The sequence below is a fragment of the Balaenoptera borealis genome (genome assembly GCF_965194805.1).
Source record: "Balaenoptera borealis genome assembly, chromosome: 12".
NCBI lineage: Eukaryota > Metazoa > Chordata > Mammalia > Artiodactyla > Balaenopteridae > Balaenoptera > Balaenoptera borealis.
In genome coordinates this window covers 74480222-74505330 of record NC_138869.1, presented here as the reverse complement: position 1 = coordinate 74505330, position 25109 = coordinate 74480222, and the positions used below count along the sequence as shown (strand labels likewise).

The window sequence follows — 25109 nt, the reverse complement described above, 5'->3', positions numbered from 1 at the left end:
TTTTTCTTCATTACTCTATTATGTTTTCAGATATTACTTCCTTCTCTCCAGTTTAATTTTTTTCTGGGACTTCTATTATCTGGTTGTTGCTCCTTCTACTTAGGGCCTCCACAGTTCTTAAAATATATTTTGGTATCTTATTCTCTTCCTCTTTTTTCCTGGGAGAGCCCTTTAATCTTACCTCCCAACTCATCAATTTCTCCTGTGTTGATATTACCATTTAACTTATTTCTTGTGTTCTTTATTTCACAATACTGTTTTTAACTACTACTTTCCCTTGTTCCCTTTTATAATGAAAAATTTTGTTTCATATTGTTAATATCTTCTGTTATTTCTTTTATTGTATTTATGTTTATCTTAACATTCTTGGTCTGTTTGATCATTTCTTTTCTATTGATATATATAGAGGGTTGGGGGTGTTTTGGGTTTTTTTGTTTTGTTTTGTTTTTGGTGGGGGAAGCACTGGTTGTACTTCTCAAAGGTCTCCTTAGTTTAGCCAGTAAGTTTGTTCCCCTGAGGATATTAGCTATTCTGTATGGCACTGCTTAATGGGAAAAGGTTTAAGACCAGATCTTGGTCTTCAATAGGCCCAGTGAGCTGAAGATCCCAGAAAATCCCAGTTATTCACCTATGTTTGTAATCTCCCCACCAGTGACCAGCCTGGCCACGTAGGACAGCGCAGGTTGTTTACTTGCATAACTCTGGGAGATGCTGTTGACTTAGAATATGATGAGAATGGCACCTCCTGGAGTGATATAATATGACAGTCTGCAGACCTTCACCTTCAAACCCTCAGGGAGAAACAGATTTGGAAGGAGGCAGTTACTCTCCGTTTTAATCCACCAGTCCTGGGACTTTGGAGGGGGAGGGTGGAGGAATGAATCCCAGCAGGGCTTTGGCAGTTTCCCTGAGCTGACCTCCTAAGCTAGTCTCTGGAGCTCTTACCACCAAATTCTTCAGGAAGGGGACAGCATTGATTGTTCTGAGGCATCAGTGGATGAGGGTAAGGAGAGAGCTTGAACTGCTTTGCTTTCCTTTAACTGCTTCCATTCTCTGCCAGTCTCCTTCAACCCCAGGCTACACACCCCCTCCCCCATACCAGCTCAAAAGGACTGTCCATCTTCCTGTGAGTTTCTCGAGATTGTCTTTTTTTTAAATTCCTGGATTCTGTGTTTCTTCAGGGTTGATTTGGTGGAGGGAGCCAAAAACTACTACAAATTTTCCGTATTGTCAGAGTCCCAGAGGAAAGTTCTTTTCTTTGTTTTTAAAACAACAACTTTTATCTTTAAACTTTCATTTTCTTGCTACAAAAGTAATACATGTTTATTTCAGATAAGCAAAAATAGTATCACTACTGCCCAACCGTAACCACTGTTAACATTTTGGTTTGGCGACCTTCCTTTCTTTTTTCTTCGCACCTAGTTTTCAACTACTGTTTTTAACCTGCCCTCTGGATTTAATGTGACGTGTATTTCCCGACATCCTAACTTATTCTTTTACAGAGTCATTTTTAGTTGCATAATACTCCATCATCATTTAGACAAAGCATAATTTAACCAGTTTTCTGTTGTTGGCCATCTGGATGTTTTCCTACATCCCTTTATTATGTATTGCTCAACGATCAACATCCTTGTAGATAAATATTGTTCACATCCATGACTATTGTTTGGTTTGGTTTTTTGGTGTGTGTGGTTTTTTTTTTTTTGGTTTTATTTAGATTCCACATACAAGTGAGATTATACGGTATTTGTCTTCTCTGTCTGACTTATTTCATTTAGCATAATCCCCTCAAGGGTTATCCATGTTGTCACAAGTGGCAAGATTTCCTTCTTTTTTATGGCTGAATGATATTCCATTACACACACACACACACACACACACACACACACCACGTTTTCCTTATCCATTCATCCATTGATGGACAAATCTTGGTTATTATAAATAATGCTACAGTGAACATAGGGATGCATATATCTTTTCGAGTTAATGTTTTCACTCTCTTTGGATAAATACCCAGAAGTGGAATTGCTGATCATATGGTTGTTCTGTTTTTAATTTTTTAAGGAACTTCTGTGCTCTTTTCTATAGTGGCTGCAGCAATTTACATTCCCACCAGCAGTGCACAGGGGTTCCCTTTTCTCCACATTCTTGCCAACACTTGTTATTTCCTGACTTTTTGATCATAGTCATTCTGACAAATGTGAAGTGATATCTCATTGTGATTTTGATTTGCATTTCCCTGATGATTAGTAATGTTGAGCACCTTTTCATATACCTATTGGCCATCTGTGTATCTTCTTTGGAAAAATGTTTATTCAGATCCTCTGCCCATTTTTTAATAGGTTTTTTTTTTTTATGTTGAGTTGTATGAGTTCTTCATGTATTTTGGATATTAACCCCTTGTCAGATGTATCATTTGCAAATATCTTCTGCCATTCATTAGGTGGACTTTTCATTTCGCTTGCTGTGTGGAAGCATTTTCGTTTGATGCAGCCCCACTTATTTTTGCTTTTGTTGCCTTTGCTTTTGGTGTCCAATCCAAAACATCACCAAGACCAATGTCAAAGGGGCATACTGCCTGTTTCCTCTTAGGAGTTTTATGGTTTCAGATCAAGAGTTAATCCATTTTGAGTTAATTTTTGTGTATGGTATAATATAGTGGTCCAGTTTCATTCATTTGTACTTGGCTATGCAGTTTTCCTGGCACCATTTATTGAAGAGACTGTCCTTTCCATTCTTGGCTCCTTTGTTGTAAATTAATTGACCATATGTGCATGGCTTTATTTCTGGTCTCTCTTCTGTTCCATTGATCCATGTGTCTTTTTTTATGCCAGTGCCATACTGTTTTGATTGCTATAGCTTTGTAATATGGTTTGAAATCAGGGAGTGTGATGCTTCCAGCTTTGTTCTCCTTTCTCAAGATTGCTTTGACTATTGAGAGTCTTCTATGGTTCCATACATATTTTAAGATTGTTTGTTCTATATCTGTGGAAAATGCCATTGGAATTTTGATAGGGATTACATTGAATCTGGAGATTGCTTTGGGTAGTATGGGACATTTTAGCAATATCAATTCTTCTAATCCATGAGCAGAGAATATCTTTCCATTTATCAATATTTGTGTTGTCTTCAATTTCTTTCATCAGCGCGTTACGGTTTTCAGTGTACAAGTCTTTCACCTCCTTGGTTAAATTGATTCCTAGGTATTTTATTCTTTTTGATGCAATTGTAAGTTGTAAATTGTTTTCTTAATTTCTGTTTCTGATAATTTGTTATTAGTGTATGAAAATGCAATGAATTTTTGCATATTAATTTTGTATCCTGCAACTGTACTGAATTTGTTGATTAGTTCTACTGGTTTTTTGGTGGAGTCTTTGGAGTTTTCTATGTATAATATCATCTGCAAATAGTGACAGTTTTACCTCCTCCTTTCTGATTTGGGTGCCTTTTATTTTTCTTTTCCAATTTCTGTGGCTTGAACTTCCAATACTATGTTGAATAATAGTGGCACAAGTGACCATCCTTCTCTTGTTCCTGATCTTAGGGGAAAAGCATGTAGCTTTTCACTGTTGTGTAAGATGTTAGCTGTGGGCTTGTCATATATGGCCTTTATTATGCTGAGGATCATTCCTTCTATACCCACTTTATTGAGAGTTTTTAATCATGAACTGATGTTGAATTTTATAAAATGCTTTCTCTGTATCTATTGAGATGATCATATGATTTTTATTCTTCAATTTGTTAATGTGGTGTATTGCATTGATTGATTTGTGGATGTTGAGCCATCCTTGCATCCCTGGAATAGATCCCATTTGATCATGGTGTATGATCCTTTTAATGTGTTTTTGAATTTGGTTTCCTAATAATATTTTGTTGAGGATTTTTTCATCTATGTTTATCTAACTCTGATTTTTGAAAGAGTCATCTTCTGTTATCTCTGTCCTTCCTTCTTCCTCTTTCACTCTTCTGTTGGGTTGGCCAAAAAGTTCATTTGGGTTTTTCTGTAACATCTTACAAAAACCTGAATCTCCTCCCTCTTGCGTCTCCCTCCCACCCTCCCTATCCCACCCCTCTAGGTGGTCACAAAGCACTGAGCTGATCTCCCTGTGCTATGCGGCTGCTTCCCACTAGCTATCTATTTTACATTTGGTAGTATATATAAGTCCATGCCACTCTCTCACTTCATCCCAGCTTACCCTTCCCCCTCCCCATATCACAGCATTCTTTTAAAATGTTTGCTGATTCTTTTTTTTTATATTTATATTTATATTTATTTTTATTTTTGGCTGCATTGGGTCTTCGTTGCTGCGTGTGGGCTTTCTCCAGTTGTGGCGAGCAGGGGCTACTCTTCGTTGCGGTACATGGGCTTCTCATTGTGGTGGCTTCTGTTGTTGTGGAACATGGGCTTTAGGCATGCAGGCTTCAGTAGTTGTGGCTCACGGGCTCTAAAGCGCAGGCTCAGTAGTTGTGGTGCACAGGCTTAGTTGCTCCACGGCATGTGGGATTTTCCTGGACCAGGGCTCGAACCCGTGTCCCCTGCATTGGCAGGCAGATTCTTAACCACTGCACCACCAGGGAAGCCCATATTTACTGATTCTTAGCTGTGTGTTCATTTCAGTGCCCAAGGCTTCTGTTGGCCTGGCTGTCAGTGCTATATCTGTTTATGCTGGTTGCCCCTGAGTTTGTGGAGAAGGGAAGTGAAGTTCTTCTGGACTCCAGGGATCCTGTCTCCTGAGTATCTGCAGCTACTCAGGGCTGCCCGCACCCCTTCAGCTCGCTTAAGTACTGTAGCCTTGGGGTAAAAGCTGCTGCCTTCCTCCTGCTCACAGGCATGGGAGAGAGACCAATGCACCCAACTCATCCATATATAGTTCCCCAGACAGGCACCCTCCTTGACAGGCCCAGGGCCCCTCCTGCTCCTTGCCTAGGTGACTGCTAAGCTGGATGCAGCTAGTTACCCTCCCACTTTGTATAGAACCGTCTCCTGAGTGCACTTTGGGCTCTGCTCTCCTTGATCCATCTGATCCCATCTGCACTCTAGCAAACTGAGCACTCGGTGTTTGATCTTTTGGAGTTTCTCCTTCCAGCCCTTCTCCTGGCCTCACCAAGAGCAAGAAGGCTGATACCCCTTCCTGTTCTCTCTCCAGCACAGCTCCACCAGCTGGAAGGGCTGAGGACCATTGGCATCACCACCAACGGCATCAGCCTAGCCCGGCTGCTGCCTCAGCTTCAGAAAGCTGGTCTCAGTGCCATCAACATCAGCCTGGACACGCTGGTACCAGCCAAGTTTGAGTTCATCGTCCGCAGGAAAGGTGATCAGATGGGGTTCATGGTGGACGGTGACCCTCCCAGGCCCTCGTAGCTGGGGAGCTGTGGCTGGTGCAAGGGGCCTGGTCTCCCTCTTGGTGTCTGGGCTAGAGCTAAGCCTAGGCATTTACACCTCACCCCTCAGTCTTGCTAAAGGCCCCTTGTCTCTGTAGCCACACTCTTGGGGACATTTTGGGATCGGATGCTAATGAGCTGTGGTGACCAGCCTCCCCCTACCCTGCCCCCAGTTTGCCCAGGACTGAGAGGGTTTCAAGAACACAGGACATTCCGTTTTAAAACCAAGACAGTCTCTGACAAACTGAGACAAGTTGGTTACCCTATAGTGAGCTCTGAGGAAATGTGGGGCAGCCTGGGGTGAAAGCAGCTGCCCTGGGGTTCCAGGGACAGGGCCAGCACTGCCAGCTGAGGGTCCCCCAGCACCTAAGGATGCTCCCTGAGCCCATCCTTTTGTAAGCCTCTTCCTGCAGCAAGCACACCCACAGCCTCCTCCTGCCAGACTCCATCAGAGAGGGTGGCAGTGGAGAGTGGAGGGGCCCGAGCCCCGGGTCTCACTAGGCCAGTGCCCACCATCCGTGGGCCCCAGGTTGGGATGGGAGCTTCTGCACGGGCTCAGATGCCCTTTGATTTGGGGAGGGTGGTGCATTACTGAGACCTCTCTGGAGGATCAGAGAGATGCCGGGGAGACCCAGCTCTCCCTCTGCTTCTCTGGAAACAGCCTCCAGCTTTCAGCCCCACCTCCTCTTTCCCCCCTCCCCCAGCATGTGACTTCCTGTTTATATCTGGCAGTGTGCTGAGGAAGTGCTGGGGGTGGGGGGGGGGCGGGTCTTTGCCCTCTAAAGGGCTGCTCCAGGTGCTGTGGAGGGGACAGACGCACAGGACACTGTCCTGCCTTACAGGTTACAAAGGGCCGAAAGGTTTGATGCCACGGAACCACCTTTGCTTGTCTTGTGGTGTCAGTTCAAGCACTTCAGAGAGGAAGAGAGAACTCTTTCTCTCTAGGGCTCTCTCTCCCAGCAGGGGGAGACTGGGAGGGCTTCAAGGAGGAGGCATTCATGCTTGCCCTTGAGGAATGGGGTGTTCAGATCAAGGGAGCTTACTCTGAGGAGGAATGTCAGTCGAGAACCGCAGGGGCTCTGAGGTGGGAAAGTGGAAGGTATAACTGTGAGCTTTACCCACAGAACCCCCCTGCCCCACTTCCCCATGCGCCCTGCCTCCTTGACTCCTTCCTGGAATGAGGATCGGAGGCAGTAGATCCTGATGCCAGATCTGCCTTCCCGTTCATATCCCTGTGTCCCCTGCCTCCTTTTGGAGGGAGAGGGCTTGACGGAAGAGAGAACTTCTAGATTATCCTAACGGCATTCTGTATAAAAGCTGTACAGTCTTTCCTTTGCCGTCTCTTCCTGCTGTCTTACTCTGACAATGCTGCAAGGAAACGGTGGAGGCTGGCTGGGGGTGGAGGAGGGGCCGGTATGCCGGAGGCGCTTACATGTTTGGATACATGAGTGAGCTGGGCTGGGGAGGAGAAGCCAGCCTGGGATTACATTTACTGCACTAACCACAGAGATAGGAGAGAGCCACGTGCACGGGAATCGCTCACCAGCCCTGGCCCAGCACCTATGCTTGGTAGGTGCTCGGTGTGAATATGAAGAGTGGGTGAACGGACTGGTGAGCAGGCGCCGGGAGGGAGTTGGGGCACCTGCCTTCTGTGCGAGGCCTCCAGCTGAGCACTGCCTCTCTCTGGACCTCGGTTTCCTCGTCTGGACTATGAGAGGGTTCACCTAGATCAGGGTCCACACACTACAGCCCACCAGCCAACTCCAGCCCCCTGCCTGGTTTGTTTTTTTTACAGCCTTCGAGCTAAGAATGGATTTTGCAGATAACATTTGCAATGAATTTAATGATAGGGAACATTAACCATGAATCCCGATTAAGCAAAATATTATCCCTGCAAAAAGAATTCCACTCTTTCATTCTATTCTAGAGTGGTGTTACAAATATTATACTCAATTATTACCATATTCTGAATTTAGTCAATAAAATATGATGTATATCTACATAATATCCTCAATTTTGCCTCTTGGCCTCCAGAGCCTAAAATATTTACTGTCTGGTCCCCAGACTCGGCAGTCTCTGAGGTTCCTTGTGGCTCTGGTGCTTTCTATGGGTGTGAGGACGTGGGGGAGAGGAAGGCAGTGCCTGGACCCTGTTCCTCTCCCTCCCCACAGGCTTCCGCAAGGTCATGGAGGGCATCCACAAGGCCATTGAGCTGGGCTACAGTCCTGTGAAGGTGAGGACTTCCTGGCCCCAAGACAGCCCCCAGCCCTGGCCAGTGCACCTGCGGTGTACCCCTCACCACTTCCTGGCCCGCTCCATCCAGCCCTGCCCCCCACTCCCCACAAGGGAGGGGAGAAAACCAGTGAGCCATGGAATCTTCCAACCCATGGAGAATTGGGGGAGGGACACAAGGAACGGGACCCTGGATGGAGAGCCTTAGGCAGGTGTCAGATCCCCGACAAGGGTCATCCCTGGAAAAGAACGCAGTGGGGATAGCCCTTGTGGTCCCCTTATCCCTGGGCCAGGTGAACTGTGTGGTGATGCGAGGCCTGAATGAGGACGAACTCCCGGACTTCGTGGCCTTGACCGAGGGCCTTCCCCTGGACGTGCGCTTCATAGAGTACATGCCCTTTGACGGTCAGTGCTGCAGGGCGGGGTGGGTGGGGGAAGAGGAGGCCAGGCCTGTCGGCAGAGCTGGACCAGAGCCACGCTGAGAGCACGACGGGGGGCTGTCAAGAACCCTGGGAAAGGCTGAGTAGGGCAGACAAGGTCTGGCTGCCCCTGTGGGTGCTGCTGACCCCGGAACCCGCTGTTTGTGTAGGAATTTCTCCAGGGATGGTGGGGAGGGGCCTGGGCAGGCACCGGGACTGCGATGGGGGTCGGAGGCTTCTCAGAGTGGGCATGGCTGTGATTCCATCCACTCATTTCAGGCACCTTGTGCCCTCCTGGCCCGGCGGCGGAGAACTGGTTCCTGGGCTGTGGGAGGGTGAACTTGAAGCCCCTGGGTCCCCGCAGCCTGTGACTCAGTAGCTCCCACTCCCCAATACAGGCAACAAGTGGAACTTCAGGAAGATGGTCAGCTACAAGGAGATACTGGACACCCTCAGGCAGCAGTGGCCGGAGCTGGAGAAGCTGCCGGAGGAGGAATCCAGCACAGCCAAGGTTGGCGGGCGGGCAGGGATGGGGCCGGGAGAAAGGTGGTGCTTCCACCCTAGGACGGGAGAGCTGGCAGGGCTGCTTTGGGGGTGGAGTCAGTGATGCAGGACAGTGCCTCTTAAGCAGGAAGTGTTACAGGGCCATCATAGCAGCCTCCCTGCTTCACTGACGCAGAAGCAGGCCCGACGTGGGGCAGGGGTTAAGGAACTTGTTGTAGGATGCACTGGACTGAGTGGTGGAGCGGGTGCTTGTCTGACTCTTCCACGTGGCTGTCCCTGGCCGTGCTGCCCTCAGGTTCCTCCTGCATCTTTAGTAGCCTTTGTTTTGGGCAGGCCAGGTGCAGGCAGAGAGCTCATGGGCTTCATACTGGAGTCTTCTGTTGTCCGAGGGCCTTGGGGGCGGCTTTCTGCAGGGCTCCTGGGGAGAGGGCCGAGAGGTAAGGGCTCTGATGTCAGGGAGAGAGCTGGCACTCAGCTGCCCATCCCCCTCCCCTCCGCTGCTCACCCACAGGCCTTTAAAATCCCTGGCTTCCGAGGCCGAGTCAGCTTCATCACGTCCATGTCTGAGCATTTCTGTGGGACCTGCAACCGCTTGCGAATCACAGCTGACGGGAACCTCAAGGTGAGTGTCCCCTTCCCCACGGGCACCCCTGTCCCTTCTGCGCTCTGTTTATGTCTTCCTACCCACGCCCCCTGATTGGAGGTGAGGCTAGCAGGGTACACGGGGTGATGGTGAAATAGTGTCAGATATGGGGGGATCGTGGGAGCAGCAGATCAAGGTGAACTCGTGGCTCCCATGGAACCATCACCCTGGTTCTTTCCTTCCTCGGGTCCCTGGTTGATCAGGAGCCACTCTCCAGGACTCAGTGCTGTGGAAGGGCTGGGCGGGGGTCGATGTGCCCTTTGCCCCCAGCCCCCACCCTGGTTGGCCCCTCCCGCCAGGCCAGGGGTTCATTCCTGAAACCAGCATCCGTTACTCGTATCTAATATCTCATCAGCACATGCTGTGCGTTCAGCCCTGGGGATGGGTGGGTGGAAGGGAGGTGTGGACATGCCCATCTTCTGTGAGGTCACAGAGACTCCCCGTGACACCAAACAAAGAGCTAATGGGTGGCAGCACGGGATTCTTCATCAAATGAGGGGTCGGAGAGGCCTCTGGTGGTGAACCTGGAGGGAGCGCAAAGGGACCTCAGTGAGCCATGGAGACTGGGCGGGGGGTGGGAGGGAGGATGGATGCGTATCTGGGGTTCATCCTGATTTGGCCAGAGCAGATTAAAGTCAGCTATGGGGAGGCCACCTCGTGGAGGGCTTGAGTGACCCCATGCAAGGTGCAGAGTGTGTCCTGTTGACAGGAGGACACTGGGCAGAGTTTTTATACAAGGGGGGGAGGCAGGATCCCCCATTCATGTTTTAGGAAGAATAACTCCCGGGTTGAATTTGGAAATAGAAAGACAGTTAGATGGCCACTTAGTGATGTTCCAGATAGGTAAGAGTTAAGGTGAAGGTGGGAAGGAAGAGTGAAAGAACTTGGAGCTGCAGGTGTGGGTGGAGAGAGAGGTCCCCGGCTGTCTGGTCAGCTCTGGGACCCGCTTGGGATCGGGGGCGAGGGTGCTGGTGGGTGGGTTTGGACCGTCAGGCTGGACACCCGCTAGAAACCGTGCGGCAGGTTGTTGTAAAGCGAGGGGGTTTTCTGGGCTGGAGGCCCAGGACTAAGCAGACAGTCGGTGGTAACTGTGTCAGTCAGTCCCGTCCACGCCCCTGCAGGAGGTGGGGGGAGGATTCTAAGGAGAATGTGAGGAAGAGGCTGTTTATAGCGCACGGTTAAGGGGGCCTGTAAGGGCACTGGATGAGCAGCAGCAAACTGCCGTCCCACCCCTGGGAGGAAGGGGCAGGGGCGGAGTTGGCGTCACTGGGCTCCCAGGAGAGCTGGAGCGGCCGCCTGGCTGGGGCTGTGATTGTGGACGGAAGCACCACTGCCGAGAAGTGCCCGGCCTTCTTCTGCTCTCACCCTCTGACCTCCCATCAGCCAAACCCAGGCGGAAGCCAGCAGGAGGGGGGCTCTGGTTGCAGAGAAGGGCAGAGAGTGGAACCTGGGGGCTGGTGGGGAGCGAGGAAGGGGGACTGACCAGCTCGGGGAAGTGGATGTATCTTCCGCTCAGATCGCGTTCATAGCTTCTCTGATGGTCTCTGCTTGTCAAACGTGCTTCTATGCCCACAGCACCCTGTACAGAGCTGACACGTGGCAGGTGCTTTGTGGGGCTTCATGGGAGGAAGTAGGTGTCCCACTTTCTGGGACTGCCCCATCCACCCCGAGCCCCCCAGAGCTCCCAGCCTCTCCCAGAATCAGGGGAGCCTTGAGTCAAGTTTGAATGACCTCAGGATGCCATCTCCACCAGCCCTCTGCTGTTCAGCCCCCAGTCAGGGACCAAAGACCAGAGCAGGGGCAGGCGGGCAGGGTCCGGGCGCAAAGGGACTGGAGGAGGATGGGGGGAAGTGGATGCACGTGCCAGGCCTGGAGGGGCTGCCAGGACTCAGCTCCCACTGACCGGGGTCCGTCCTCATGGCAATGAAGAGGCCTTGCCACGGAATGTCTCAGGAGAAGGTGTGGATCTAGATTTTGATGTGCCATATCTGCCACTGGCAGTTATTTGGTTTTTTTCAAGTACGCGCCACGCGCTGAAGGAAACATGACCGGAAGTCAGATGCAGGCCTTGGGGTGTGTCTGCTTTTGCCTCCTGCTCTTCCAGCCCCTCCGACTCCTCCATCTGGCACCTTTGGCCCCTCATTGCAGGAAGACCTGCTTTGAGTATGACCAGCCACGGGAGGCCCTCATGCCCAGCCCAGGGGGGCTCCAAGGATGGAGGCCAAGGCTCAGGATGAGGGGGGCATGTTGGCCTCACCGCAATGTGACCTCTCCAGGTCTGCCTCTTTGGGAACTCAGAGGTTTCTCTACGGGATCACCTGCGGGCGGGGGCCTCTGAGGAGGAGCTGCTGAGCGTCATCGGGGCTGCCGTGGGCAGGAAGAAGCGGCAGCATGCAGGTAAGGGGGTGGGGAGGCCAGGCTGGGTGGTGAGTGGGCCGTTGTCAGCAGGAGGGAGGTCTGGAGTGAGCCAGTGGCACTCAGTGTGGTCCGTGCTCTCCATCACTCGTGCTGGACCTCTAGACTTGGGGTGCGGTGATGTTTCTCCTTCCCAGGGGAAGCTGGCAGAGCCTGCACAGGACGGGGGACCCCACACTCTCTCGGGCTGTTTCACTGGGTGGTGGAGAAAGAGGGGTGTCATTGCCCCTCTCTCATCCCTGACAGGGAGGGCAGAGTCCTGGCATCCAAAAACTGTTACGGGCTCCATCATGGGCGACCTTGCGGTGTACGGCGGGGGTTTATTGTCGGGGTGTGGTAGGTGAGTGCGTGTCCCCGGGGCTGTCATACCGCTGTGTCCATCGTCCGTTTCAGTGAACTCTTTTCCCCGCCCTCTTTCTCTCCCGCTTCCCTGCTCTCCTCTCCCTCCCCACCCTTCCCTCGCCCCAGGCATGTTCAGTATTTCCCAGATGAAGAACCGGCCCATGATCCTCATCGGTGGGTGACCCATCAGTACGTAACCACTCACCCTTGTCACGGGGGAATCCCGTGGGGCGGGGCCCCTGCTGTAGGTACCCCCCCCCCACCCTGATCCTGCACTTCATCCTGAGGTTCTCATCCTTCACCTTTTCCTACCCCTTCAAGCCTTTACTGCGGCTTTTCTTCCCTTCCCTGGCTCCCTCTTACTGCACATGCCACAGAAATCATCGTTCTGTCTCACCAGAAATCCGGTCGGGGGGTCCTCCGGGTTGATGATCGCTATGTTAGTTGTCCCCTGAAAATGGAGCTTCTGGGTAAGACAGAGATCTTGTCCTCGGCTTTAGAATCTCCCAGCTTGGATACGGTCACAGGCGTCCCTTCCCTTCCGTCCTGTGGGTCAATCCGCGTGCGTGTCCGGACCGTTAGTGCCCGTTGGTCCTTGTGTTGTTACGCTTCTGTGTGGGCAGCGCTTAGGCAGCAAGCTAAGAGTGCTACTCAGCTTTCTAGAGAGGACAGAGCCAGGATCTCAAACTGCCCAATTCCTTAACTCCCGGGAACTTATGTGCCCAGGGCGTCTCTTATGCGCACAGGATGCTTCAAACAGAAACACCTTTTTATTGAGCCATATGTGGTCTCTAACCCTGGGGAACTAGCTGGTCCGGGCGGAGCTTTGGGGATGCTGTTATCGCTCTGGCGCATGCCCAGGCTAGAGCAGGGGAGGCCTCGCCCCCTTGGCCACAGCCAGATCTGGGCCCCTGAATTGTGCCCTAAGCAAGAGAAAGCAGTGAGAACAACCAGGGGAAGGGATTCTTTTCTCCAGCACTTGGAGCAGAGTGAGCCCTGAGGCATGTGGGCCGGAGTGGGCCAGAGACAGCCCAGGGACCACACCAGCCACCCAGAGAAGGAAGGGCGGCTCGCCACAGCATGCCATCGGGAAGAAAACTGTATCACCTCTCTTCTGCCCTCACCTCCGCCGTCCTCATCCTCTTGTGTTGGGCCTTGACCCGTGCTGACACGCCTTGATGGCAAGGAGTGGGGGGTGCCTTGATAACTGTACCTCTGACACTGACAAGGTAGGGGGGCCAGAGCATGATGGAAAGCTGGAAGTTGGGAGGCCTCATTGCTTCAGAAGGAATAATAATACTGTCAAGGATATCGAGTAACTAAAGTGGTCTGATCTCTGTAAAACCCAGAGTTGCCTAGAACGGGGCCTCTTAGACTTTCACGTGCCTGTGAATCCCTTAGGGATCTTGTTATTTCAGATTCGGATTCGGGAGGTCTGGGCTGCATCTCTAACAGTCCTCAGATGGTGCTGGTGCCGCCGGTCCCTGGACCACCCTTTGAGTAACAAGAGCCTACAGGGTCCCCGAGGCCCCTGAGACCATTCAAGTCAGCCTGTCGTTTTGTGTATGCTTCTGATCTGCTTGAGACGTTGTTTGAATAGATTAAATATTTACCTTAGTATGTTGTCCATAAACTATATGATTTCTGTTAGCCCTTCCCGGAGGATGTGAAGATGAGAGTAACTAATTGGTAATTCAGGCTGAGGCCTCGCTATCGTTTTAAGAAAATGAAGGGACAGAGCAGTCATCTGATCGAGGCTTCAGTCTTCAGACCTTAGGGGTTTCTTAAGAGAACTTGGGCAACGGGAAAGTTGTGAGGAGGGGAGCCCAGGTGGGAGCACCCACAGACCCCACTGCAGGGCAGGCAGAGCCTGCGGGCCCCTTGCCCTGTGCACCTCCTGGTGAGGAGGGCTGCACGCTCGTATTCCGGGGCCCCCTCTCTGTGTATCGTCTCTTTTTCTCTCTCTCCTGGCTGTGCCTTTCACCCCTCATTCCACTTTCCCCAGCGTGAAAGGGAGAACTCGGGGTTTGGTGGGGAGAGGCTTGGGGAGGGAGGTGGGAAAAAGACCTACCTTTTGGACTGAGTCTTTCTTCTCTTTCCTTCTTCCTTCCAGAGTTATTTTCGATGTGCCAAGATTCCCCACCAGCCATTCCAAGCATTTCCTTCAGGGACTCCCTCCATGTTCAGGGTCTGAGACACAGAGTGAGTTTCTCCAGCCAGATGGTGACTTTGTGGAAAGGGGGCCGGCTCCCCCAGATCCCTCTCCTCGCCCAGCGGTGGCTGGGGTCTGGCCTCCCTCAGAGACATTACGGTTCCCACCTCGACTCAGATGCCAACCCAAAGTGCCTTAGCCCAGAGCCCCGGGCTCCTGCCACCCCCTCAGGACCTCTGCCCACCTCAGACCAACTGACCCACGTGGACAGGGAAGGACAGGCGGCTATGGTAGACGTGGGTGGGAAGCCAGACACAGAGCGGGTGGCCGTGGCCTCGGCCGTGGTCCTCCTGGGGCCTGTGGCCTACAAGCTCGTCCAGGAGAACCAGCTAAAGAAGGGAGACGCCCTGGTGGTGGCCCAGCTGGCAGGTGTCCAGGCGGCCAAACTGACCAGCCAGCTGATCCCCTTGTGCCACCACGTGGCCCTGAGCCACGTCCAGGTGCAGCTGGAGCTGGACAGCACGCGCCACGCTGTGGTGGTCCGGGCGTCTTGCCGGGCTCGGGGCCCCACTGGGGTGGAGATGGAGGCCCTGACCTCCGCTGCCGTGGCCGCACTCACCCTGTATGACATGTGCAAGGCCGTCAGCAGGGACATCATGTTGGCGGAGATCAAGCTCGTCAGCAAGACCGGGGGTCAGCGGGGGGACTTCCATCGGACATAGAGCTCCTGCCCCCTCTCACCCCTGGCCCAGCAAGGTCAAGAGATGGGATGCGATTTCAGCCGAGGGAAAGATGTCAAGTTCCTTTCACCCCATCACCAGTTACCTTCAACCGGTAGGAACCCCAGGTCAGCCCACCCCTCCACTGCTCGATGACCTACACTGACCTGCGAGGTTTCCTTTCTTCCGAGAGGAAACCAGCAGGCCCGTCAGCCTTCCTGGACCCTCACTAAGGTCGTGGGAGGGGGCTGGCCGCAGCGAGCAAGGCTAGATAACCCCAAAATCACATTGAGTGACTTGTGGACTCTCTCCGACAGTCGAGCCCATAACCTCCCCTTCTCTCTTGGGTTTTCTCTTCTCCTTCCTTCCCCAGGAGGGAACAAGGGCTCCTAAGCAGGAGCCTCGTGGGCCGCAGCCCTGAGGCCTCCTGACCAAGCACACCTCCCACACCTGCCCCACGCATGGCCTTTCCACCTGCACCCCTTCGTCCTGGGACACACCAGGGGAGGAGGAGCGATGGAGCTCGCCTTTACCCTCACAGTGCACAAAATAAAGCCACGATGCCCATTTTGGGGATGCAAGAATGAGGACTGTGTCTGTGCCGAGGGCACTGAGCCGCTGTGATGGCAGGCCCACCCCTCAACCCGACGCCCCCTGGGGGAAGAGGAGCAGGAGAGACGCTGGAAAAGCAAAGGGGCGTGTTCTCCGTGCACCCCCGCCTTCCCTGGGGGAGAAGGTAGGAGTGGAGTGGGAGGCCCAGAGATGCAGCACTGCCAGGTAGGGGTGTCCGAAGCTCATCCCGTCGCCGGCTGGTAGAGGTCAGGGGGTGCAATTAGAGGCTCCTGGTTTTCACATCCCCAAACGCTGGACGTGCTTGCTGGGTCCTCTCAATGTGAGTAGGTGTCTCTAGTTCTAGCCTCAGTCCCCCCACCCCCCACCCCCCCCCAGCCCCCTGCCTGCCTTTCCTCTGCCCTGCACCCAGGTGTGCTGGCAAATGTTTAACAACAACTAGCTCTTGGAAAAGAAAAAAAGGCCAATTTCCATGGTCTAAGTCCTCCCACCTTGGCCGATTTCAAGCTACCGTGCGACGTGAACTGGCTTGCGGAATTGCTGAGGATGTAGCAGTCGGGGCTCGCAGAGCTGGTAGGATCTGCGTCCAGCACACCGTGGGCTATGCCGCCCCCCAGCACGCCTCACGTCCCCGCGTGGGAAGAAGGCACAAGTTTGAAGGCAGGTTAGGTAGGGGTGGCGTGGATTTAATATTTTTTAGTATTACAATATATTCTTATAAAAAAGGTGCAGGCGAAAAGGACACTGCAGATTTTGTACATTAGCCTCATTTGTCATCTGAAACAGCTGGTGAGAACAGCCTTGGCGTGGAGGTGGTAGAGGTGGGGGGGAGAATGGTCACGGCTCCCCCAGCGGGTGGAAAGGGGATGGGGGTGGGGAAGAGCCTGGACCAGACCCTTCCCCATCCACCCGGAGAATTTTCTCCTCCCGCCGCCCTAAAGACGCCTCCCTTCCCTCACAGGGGAGGGGGAGCGGGTGTTGCTGCTGAGAAGGGGACAGGTTGCATCCGATTAACTGAATTTTACATTGTACACAAAATTAGCTGGAGAAATTAACCCAAAGGTGGCAGGAAGGGCACCTGGGAACGACCAAGGAACAAATACAACAGGCGTAAACGTTTAGGGTATCAAGGACCAACTCAGCCATCTCCTAGGCACCAGCACTTCTTGCTGAGTCAGCCGTGATGGTCTGTGGTCCAAGGCACTGTTGGCGATCTGGCTACAGTGGCGTCTGGTGTCAGAGCCACTGGCCAGATCTAGAAAAATAATAAATAGAGAAAGCAAAATCTTTAGAGGTGAGAAGCCTGAGCCCTGGAACAATCAATATACGTGTCCTCTGTAAACAGTTAAACCGAACTGTGCTTTTCTGTGGATCCAACGTGTCTCGAACGTCTTCCATATTCCTTCTTCCCTGGTGCGTATCCAGTCTTCCACGGTGGGTGGGAATGCCGGGGTTTGGGCAGGCCTGTTGGCTAGACGTGGAGCCCTCCCTATTCCTGGTCCCAGTGGGTGAGGTGGACCTCAGCCTGGCCAGTCTGGGGGAGGACCCTGCGAGGTCCCACCACAACCTTCCCATTGTCCCAATGCCGGTTTCTTCCAGCGGAGGCTTGTGGGTATCACACAGCTCTGCGGCCACTCTTCCTGGTAAGCCTGCACCTTACCCTCACCTGGACTCCAGGATGGCTGCTTCACACTGGTCCCGACCAGGCTTACACTTGCTCAATCCCTCCCCCTTGAACCAACACACATGTTGGGCTCAGCAACCCTGTGTTTCTTCCCCTGCAGCTACTGTGGTCCCACCCCCAGAAAAGATAGGCAGCTGAAGAGTGGGCCCAGCCCACCAGTCTGTCCACTGGCAATAACCCTGAGCTGGAGGAGGAGGTCAGAAGGTGAGAAACAAAAGGGAAGGGCAGGAGGATAGAAGGGCAGGGAGCCTGTTGATATGGGGTTGCAGGGAGGGTCAGGCAGGTCTCCCAGATACAGAGGATGAGAGGTTAACTCTGGGGGGTTGGAAATGTATTAAAAATGAGCCTTGATGGAGTTCAGCTCACCTCTGTCCTTTTAGAAAATTTGTGTAGATACCAGCCATCATCCTGCCCCACAAGGACAGCTCCTGGTGGACAGAATGAAGGTGAGAACGGACAGGAGAACCAGAATGGAAGTCGGCTGAACCAAGTCAGGTCCCAGAGCTGGGGGGTGGGACCCCCTCAGCTTTCCACCCCTGCCTGCTCTGCCCGCCCCCCCCATCTGAATGCCCCTGAGGAGGTCCCCTTACTCCCTTAGAGGTGGCATGTAACTGCAGAGGGCAGCTCTTGCCCTTGGAGCCCTCGGAACCGGTGCCCCAGGGCCAGCCTCAGCCAGACGAACGCAGTTGGAAGCGTCTCCTGCAGGCTGGACGGAGCAGGAGGTCACTGTGCCTACTGCTTGGCGGCAGATGTCAGAGGAGTACGGGGTCCGAGTAATGTTCAGTGGTAACCCAGGCGCTCTGGGTGGAGCTGGCCATTCAGGTGCTGCCCCCTGGAACCCCGAACCAACGTGTGAGGTCACTGTCTCGCTTCAAGACAATGGTCAGGTTGTACAGGGTGGGGGTGGGGAAGGAGAGTTTCAGTCCAGGGTCCCTGTGCCCAGCATACGAGGTGTGGTGATGAATGGGGTCTTCTTTCTTGAACCCCTTCCCTTAGCAGATCCATCAAGTACCTGATAGTGAGCCCTAATGGGAACCCAAAGGTGAGTTTTCCGGGATTCTGGATTAGTATAGGATGGAGATGGCAGGAGGGAAGGGAGAGAGACTTAAGACATGCAAGAGAGGGGCCAGAGGGCTCGTGATGTAGGAAACGGGCACTGTCACCCTGTCCTGATGACTTGGTCCCTGCATCATCCTCCCAGCATCTTTTTTTTTTTTTTCCTGGAACACATCTAGCTAGCATATGTCACGCCTCTTCCTTTCAATAGGAAACTTCGCCCCAGATCAACGTTCCATTACGCCTACTCTTGAGAGATGGGAGCCTGGGTGCCCCCGCCCATTACTCCCCACGGCACGTGAAATCTGGACAAGGTCCGTGGACCTCTCTCCAGGCTAGATATGGAACAGCTCTGTGCCAACATTTGGGTGTCCATGCTGGGGGTTAGGGAGCAGGGTCCCTTCAGCCAGGGCTGGCCAGGGATGTCCAAGTCCGCCTCAGAGAGTGACCCCTGGGGCCAGGGTGCAGAAAGAATAATGGGAAGAGGAGATGAGGGGAGCCCCTTCAGGTGGGGAGACACCGGGTCCTGCCACACAGCCCCGCTCCCAGGACCCAGCCCAGGGCTCTAAATCCAGCACCGAATTGTGTTAAGTATCACTAGCACGGCCTCCTCCACTCCGCCGCCCTGGGCCCGTCCCTGTCTCCCGGCCTCCCACTGCGGCCAGTCCCCAGGTCAATAATTTAGCCTGTTTATGGCCCGCTCCCGGGTGGCTTCCAGGGCCTGGCTCCCTGATCGCTTGCGGCTGCGTTTGAGTTTGCACAAGTCCTTGTCGAAAACTTCGCCCGAGCGCAGGGCTGACACCAGGTCATCAAACTCGCCGCCCTCCTCCAGCGCGCTGCCCGCGTGCACCTTCCGCTGGCGCTGCCACCGCTCCCTCTCGCGCTGCTCCTTCAGCTGGAGGGGCGAGGGGGGTGGGTGAGAGGCCGCGGCCCAGCACATCCACCACGGTCCAGGTCACAGACACCTGCTTTCCTTCGCGGGTGGATGCCTGGCCTGGGCTGGGTCTACCAACTGGCCCCACTTCCCTCCTTGCTAGGGCACCCTGAGCCTCCGCCGCCCACTGCACTCTCCCCTCCCTCAGCCTTGCTCAGGCCCCGGCCCCGGCAGCACCCTCACCATGGCCTCCATGCGCGCCCGCCGCTCCTCCTCCTCCTTCCTCCTCCGCATGGCCTCCAGGTCCTGCCGGGCCTCCGAGAAGGCCTGCAGGAAGGTGTCAAAGATGCCAAAGAATTCATCCGGCTGCATCTTGCTGTCCTGCTCCCCAAAGTGCATCAGGGCCTTGGAGAACTGTCGAAGAGAAGGGTCGGTGAAGAGTCACCCCCAAGCCTGGTGGGCAGTTGAGTTCCAGCCAGAGCAGAGTTCATCCAGGTGGGGGGGGCTCGGGGGGCAGGGCTAGAGAGGGGAGACGCCCTCCCCCAACACACTGTCATCAGGGTAAGGACAAGGCTGAAGGAAAGGCTTGAGGCTGACACCTGGGGAGGAGGAAGACGCAGGCTGGCTGACAGAGGCTGCCCAGAGTGACCTCTGGGTCTGTTAGCTCTGGGTCTGTTAGGTACAGGACCAGGAGCTGCAGACCTTGGGAAGCACTTCCTAAGGTCAGGACCAAAAGGATGTCAGATCATCTAGTTATCGGGCTAGTTATTTAACCCCTCTGTGCCTCGGTTTCTTCATCTGTAAAATGGGGATAATAATAGGACCTACTTTATAGTGTTGGGAGGTGTTAAATGAGTTAGTGATGCAGAGTGCTAGCTACATGCCTGGCACTATTACTGACAGCTACCATCTCTAATTCAACCCACTGAAAACCCTTTAAGAAAGCCCTCACTACTCTTAAGTGTGCTCCCTCGACCAGCAGCAGGGGTGTTTCCCGGAAGCTGGTTAGAAAGGCTGAATCTCAGGCTCCACCCCCGAACTCCTGAATGAGGACCCACATCTCAATAAGACTCCCACAGTTGGGGTCCAGAGGCATGTCAGAGTGCGAAGCGGGAAGAGGCAGAGCAACCGAGAGCAGAGTCAGGCTTCTAACCCAGCTCTGTCTATCACAGCTGGGCAACCCTGGGCAAGTTACTTAATGTCTCTGGAGCTCAGTGCACGTATCTGTGGAATGGGATAATAGCCTTTCAACAAGCCCAGAAGGTAGGTGGTGGGACAGAGGATGGAAAACACTTAATGGGGCGCCTGACATCTGGTCAATGGACTGCGAACTTTGCAACAACGTTGCTGTCGCTTTTCTTGTAGGAGTGAGGAAACCGTTTCTCCTCAAAGCTCTGTGCCTCTGGGTGTGTCCCTTCTGGGCCACCTGTGGTAGGACTGGTGAAGACAGAGAGGGGTGGGGGCGGGGTCAGCCTGGGGGCTTGGGGCGCCCTTACCTTGGCCCTGGCTTCGTTGAGCTGGTCCTCCAGCTCTGAGAAGCTGAAGCTGGAGACCGTGATGAAGTCGCTCATGACCGGGACAAACTTGTCATTCGGATCCCACACCTGGCGTTTCTGATATTCCAGCTCCTGAGGAGGGAGAGCCAAGTGCTGGTCGGACCAGTGCCAGGACAAGAGTCAGGGATGCTGGGACTCACCACATCCTCCACCCTCCTTGCCAATCGCAGGACACTGAGCCTTCCTTTGGAAGAGGGAACACCCTGAGTCTCAAATTCTAAGGGTGGCAAAGATTGTGAGGTATCACCCAGTCCCCCCTGCCATATTTCTTTCTCTAGATCCTGCTACCCAAAGAGTGTTCTGGGACCAGCAGCGTGAAATTTTAAGAAACAGCCTCTCAGGCCCCACTCAGAATTAGAATCTGCATTTTAACAAGACCTTTGGGTGATTTGTGTGCCGATTAAAGCGTGAGATGCATTTCCAAATCTCCCAGTTGATGCGATGCTGCTGGTTCGTGGACCATGGACCACATTTTGGGTAGCACTTTAAAGGGCTATAAACTAGAAAGCAGCCCCCTGCCTCATCCCCCCACCGCCATAATGGCAACAAAAGGCTCCTTTTCTCATACTTCTTTCTCGAAGCCCATTATCCCCTTAGCCGCCTCCCCACACATGCCCAGTGAAGATGAGAAGGCTCTCTAGTTCCTAGATGGGAACAAAGGAGTGGGCCACCTCCACACTGGGCTAGAGAGAGTATCATCTGAGAAGCCCTTAGATCAGGAATAGTAGAGATCTGGGTCTCCAGCAAAAAAAAAAAAAGTATAGCCCCTGGGTCCTCTACTGGCCCAGGGAGGAGGTGAAGAGACATAAGGAAAGAACTTCTGGGGACAGTGGTCCCCAGTGTCACACTAGGTGTTACCTGCCCTAAGTCAGCCTCCAAGGCATGCAGATCCTCTGTCCCATCGATTTGAATCAACCTTAAACATGTGGCAGATTTCTCATTCACTCCACTCCACTGTACAGTGATAGGCTACAGTCTCAGGTGGATGTCCCCTCTTCAGGAGTCTAAATTTAAGCCTTGGGTAATTCAGTTATCCTTTCCTGAGCACTCACTCTATGCTACAGGCTGTACCTGCTGTGCCAGCTGTCCCCAGCCAGGAGCTTTGGGTCACATAGGCATAGATGATGTACTCACCACCTCGACTGCTCTGAGGCCCCTCCTGAGGTTGCCCACCTCCTTCTCCAGCTCTGCCAAGCTATGGGGGGGGGGGGACACAGAGGGAGGGAGAGGAGCTGGGGTTAGTACAGGACAGAGCAAACCCCAATGGCTTTGGGAGTCAGTGCACCTGGGTTCCAGCCCTGCCTTGGCTATTAACACATTGCCCTGGCAAATCACCTCCCCTCTGTGGTCTGTCTGTGCTTCTATAAAATAACGGGTGAAACTTATGTCCTATAGATCCTTCCAGATCGGAAATATCATGCTGCGTATTGGAAGGTTTCCAACACACTGCCTCTGGCTTGGATTTATTTTTATTACCATCAGGTAATGTTCATCAGCTCTTAACATGGTATCTTGCAAGCAGTATGCCTTTGATGTGTATTAGCTATTTACCTCTGCGTTTCTGCTTCTATTGGAGATGCTTCTATCAGCCTGTATACGTTCAGGTCTGACGTCTCGCCTGTAGCAGATGCCCCTGGAGCCCGCCACCCCACCCCCACCATCTCCTTGGACCATCCGTCGTAGTGGATAGCCCTGACTTCCAACCACTGAGCACTTTTTCTGCGGGCCAGAGCGTTACTGCCCGCCCCCAGCCAGTGAGTGACAGGAGATGGTAGATGATGCCCATCTTACCCCTTGTGGGGATAATGGAGTGAGTATCCTACACTGTCTCCCACACCCTGCAGGCAGGATTAAGCTCTGATTGCCTGCAGTGGTAAGTGGCTTAATAACAACCCCATTGCCGGCATTCTCCCCATCCCCGTTGCAATTCCCCACTCCCCACTTTGTTTCCTGAGAGCATCTCTGAGATGAGGATTTGAGAGCAAAGACTGTCTTTTGTTGGGTTCTCCCAGAGCAAACCCTCAGATGCTGTTCATTCTGAGGCAGCTCAGGGTAGCCCCGAAGGAGGAAGTTACGATGAGAGAGCGCGGGATCACAGGGAGAAGGAAGCCTCAAGAGGACCCCTTACTTGACTTTGGCGGCTTCTGGAAGATGCTGCAGCTCGGAGGGCATGTTCAGGATGTCAGGGAAATGCTTCTCCAGGATCATGATCAGATAATGTAGCAGAGAGATGTTTCTGTGGGTGAAAGTCGGGTCAGGGGTACGGGGCCAAGGGAATTGGGAACGAGGGTCCGGCGGAAACTAGGATGAGGTGTTAGGGGAAAGTTGTGACATATTTTGGGAGAGTAACGGGGAGGAGGGGAGAGGCCAGGGTGGGGCGAGACGGGGGCTCCAGAAGCCGGCAGGTCCCCACCTGTCGATGCTGGACTTGGTGTCGGCAATCTTGTTGAGGCTGGCCACCCGGAACCCGTAGGCACTCCCACGCTGCCCTTTGTTCATGAAGTTGCCGATGGCCAGGACGACCTCTAGCATCTGCGCTAGACGCTTGCTGCGGATCAGCTCCCGGGAAGCCAGCAGGATGGCTGGGGGAGGAGGGACAGGTGAGAGCCCCACATACACCAGGCCCTTGAACCCTAGGATGATGCCACCACAAAGTCCAGAAAAGGCGCCGTTAAGTATCAGCTTCAGAGGGGCAGAGGCTATGCCCACCGCCCAGCAGACGATCTTCTCCACATCTGCCCGCCTCCAGGGGAAGCAAACTCGCAAAAAGCCAATTCACCAAATAACCCTTTCTCAAACTCAAAATGTGCCAACTCTTCCGAAGACTATATTGGAGAATGTATCTTTCCTTGCATATAGTTAAAGACTCTTAACATATTCTTTCTGTGGATATATGCAAGAATATAATACTTTGGGCTTCCCTGGTGGCTCAGTGGTTAAGAATCCGCCTGCCAATACAGGGGACACGGGTTCAAGCCCTGGTCCGGGAAGATCCCACATGCTGCAGAGCAACTAAGCCCATGCACCGAAATGACTGAGCCTGCGCTCTAGAGCCCGTGAGCCACACCTACTGAGCCTGTGTGCCGCAACTACTGGAGCCTATGTGCCTAGAGCCCATGTTCCGCAACAAGAGAAGCCACTGCAGTGAGAAGCCCTCGCTCGCCGCAACTAGAGAAAGCCCGCACACAGCAACGAAGACCCACGCAGCCAAAAATAAATAAAATAATTTATAAAAAAAAAAAAAAAGAATATAATACTTTTACTTTTCTAAACCTAGTGATTAAAATTTTTAATTTCAGCATTTTACATACTATGGGACTGTTTCTGCCTCTTTTGAAGTGCTGAATTTTGTTGATTTTTTTGGAAAGAAAAAAATCCCTGTCAAATTATAACATCATCAATTGCAATATTTTCATATTTTTGTTTTATAAGATAATGGTGTGCTTTGCAGTTGATGGTGTCTTAGATTTGATTAAATAGGTTACTAGACAGCCTACTGAATATCATTTAAAAGAATTTTCCAACCTTTAGGCATTTAAAAATTTCCCTCCAATTCCTTAAATGATACCTTTCTTGGAAATACAAACTAAGGCTAACAGTAGCCAAAACTTCAGTATTTCATTCTGATGTGGGTGCTCTGGCCCTTCCTCAGTTATTCTGTATTTAATGGTGGATGTGCAGAATTAGGATACAATCCTACACTGAAAATTTGGCTGCCACTTACTTATAGAATATGATTTTGGATTATTAAATGTGGTGGTGAGAAGATCAAACCATTGTATTATGATCTTTGGCTTCTGCCAAATTGAACATTCCTTAAGATGTTGCTATGAAGATTAAATGTGAACCATTTGACTAAAAGTTTGCAAAACTGTTCAAAAGCAGTTAAAGTAACTTAAAAAAAAAGCTGTACAAAAATGAGTAAGAGGTAAGGTTGGTCAGTGGCTTCTAAACTCAAACATCTGCCTATTCTGTGACCTAACAGTGGCAATACTCTTGATGAATAATTGAATGGTTTCTAGTTTGTGTTTTTAAAAAATTCCATCTAGATTGCTTAAGTAAATTATGGTATATTCATAAAATGGAATAAAACGCAGCACTGAAAATAAATAATCTACTGCTCCCTGTAATAATAGGGATAACTTACAACATAATGCTGAACAAAAGACCAGCATAAAATTATTTGTACTATGTTATTCCATTTATAGAGAGTTCAAGATAGACAAACCTTCAGAGGATTTGGAGGAAGTAATGTTTGAGAGGGGGACATGAAGAAGGGCTCTGGGGGACTGGAAACATTCCATTTCTTGACCTGCGTGCTATCACACAGGTGCATTCACTTTTGGATGATTCATCAATTAGGACTCTTAGGATTTGTGTACTTTTCTATGTGCATATTTCAATAAGTTTTTTTTTGTTTGTTTTGTTTTGAAGTAAACTACTTCAGAGTTTCCGGCAACGCATATTGGTTGGGATAGTTTTTCTAAGGTTGATACGCTGCTATTTGAAAAATCTGCAGAGGAATCCTAAAAATGCTAAAATGTTGGCAAAACAGAAACTG

The 25109-nt window shown here is 52.1% G+C and overlaps 2 protein-coding genes and 1 pseudogene across 20 annotated transcripts in view; 1 reads left to right on the top strand and 2 right to left on the bottom strand.

Moving 5' to 3' along the window:
- Positions 1-24661, top strand: part of MOCS1 (molybdenum cofactor synthesis 1) — a 44782-nt gene extending 20121 nt beyond the window's left edge. For 5 of the 13 annotated variants that reach the window (XM_082347835.1, XM_082347832.1, XM_082347827.1 and 2 more), the window contains 8 exons: positions 5148-5312; positions 7554-7615; positions 7908-8019; positions 8432-8544; positions 9049-9159; positions 11457-11577; positions 12064-12111; positions 14051-15392. In XM_082347835.1, the coding sequence (XP_082203961.1) occupies positions 5148-5312; positions 7554-7615; positions 7908-8019; positions 8432-8544; positions 9049-9159; positions 11457-11577; positions 12064-12111; positions 14051-14811 (1493 nt within the window). In that variant the 3' untranslated portion in view covers positions 14812-15392. Of the gene's footprint in view, positions 1-5147; positions 5313-7553; positions 7616-7907; positions 8020-8431; positions 8545-9048; positions 9160-11456; positions 11578-12063; positions 12127-14050; positions 15393-17162; positions 17267-17442; positions 17509-20164; positions 20256-20617; positions 20789-21943; positions 22031-22124; positions 22303-23185 lie in introns of those variants that run through there. The other 8 variants (XM_082347831.1, XM_082347830.1, XM_082347834.1 and 5 more) reach the window with 6 other exon arrangements.
- LOC309608268 (large ribosomal subunit protein eL42 pseudogene) overlaps positions 1-25109 on the bottom strand; it is a 217967-nt pseudogene that overhangs the window by 49649 nt on the left and 143209 nt on the right. The window lies entirely within an intron of this gene.
- Positions 16044-25109, bottom strand: part of DAAM2 (dishevelled associated activator of morphogenesis 2) — a 114247-nt gene continuing 105181 nt past the window's right edge. For 5 of the 6 annotated variants that reach the window (XM_082347807.1, XM_082347811.1, XM_082347808.1 and 2 more), the window contains 6 exons: positions 22962-23130; positions 22677-22784; positions 21683-21743; positions 20489-20620; positions 19236-19406; positions 16044-19013 (listed from right to left, as the gene is read on the bottom strand). In XM_082347807.1, the coding sequence (XP_082203933.1) occupies positions 18792-19013; positions 19236-19406; positions 20489-20620; positions 21683-21743; positions 22677-22784; positions 22962-23130 (863 nt within the window). In that variant the 3' untranslated portion in view covers positions 16044-18791. The remainder of the gene's footprint in view (positions 19014-19235; positions 19407-20488; positions 20621-21682; positions 21744-22676; positions 22785-22961; positions 23131-25109) is intronic. The other variant, XR_014232764.1, reaches the window with a different exon arrangement.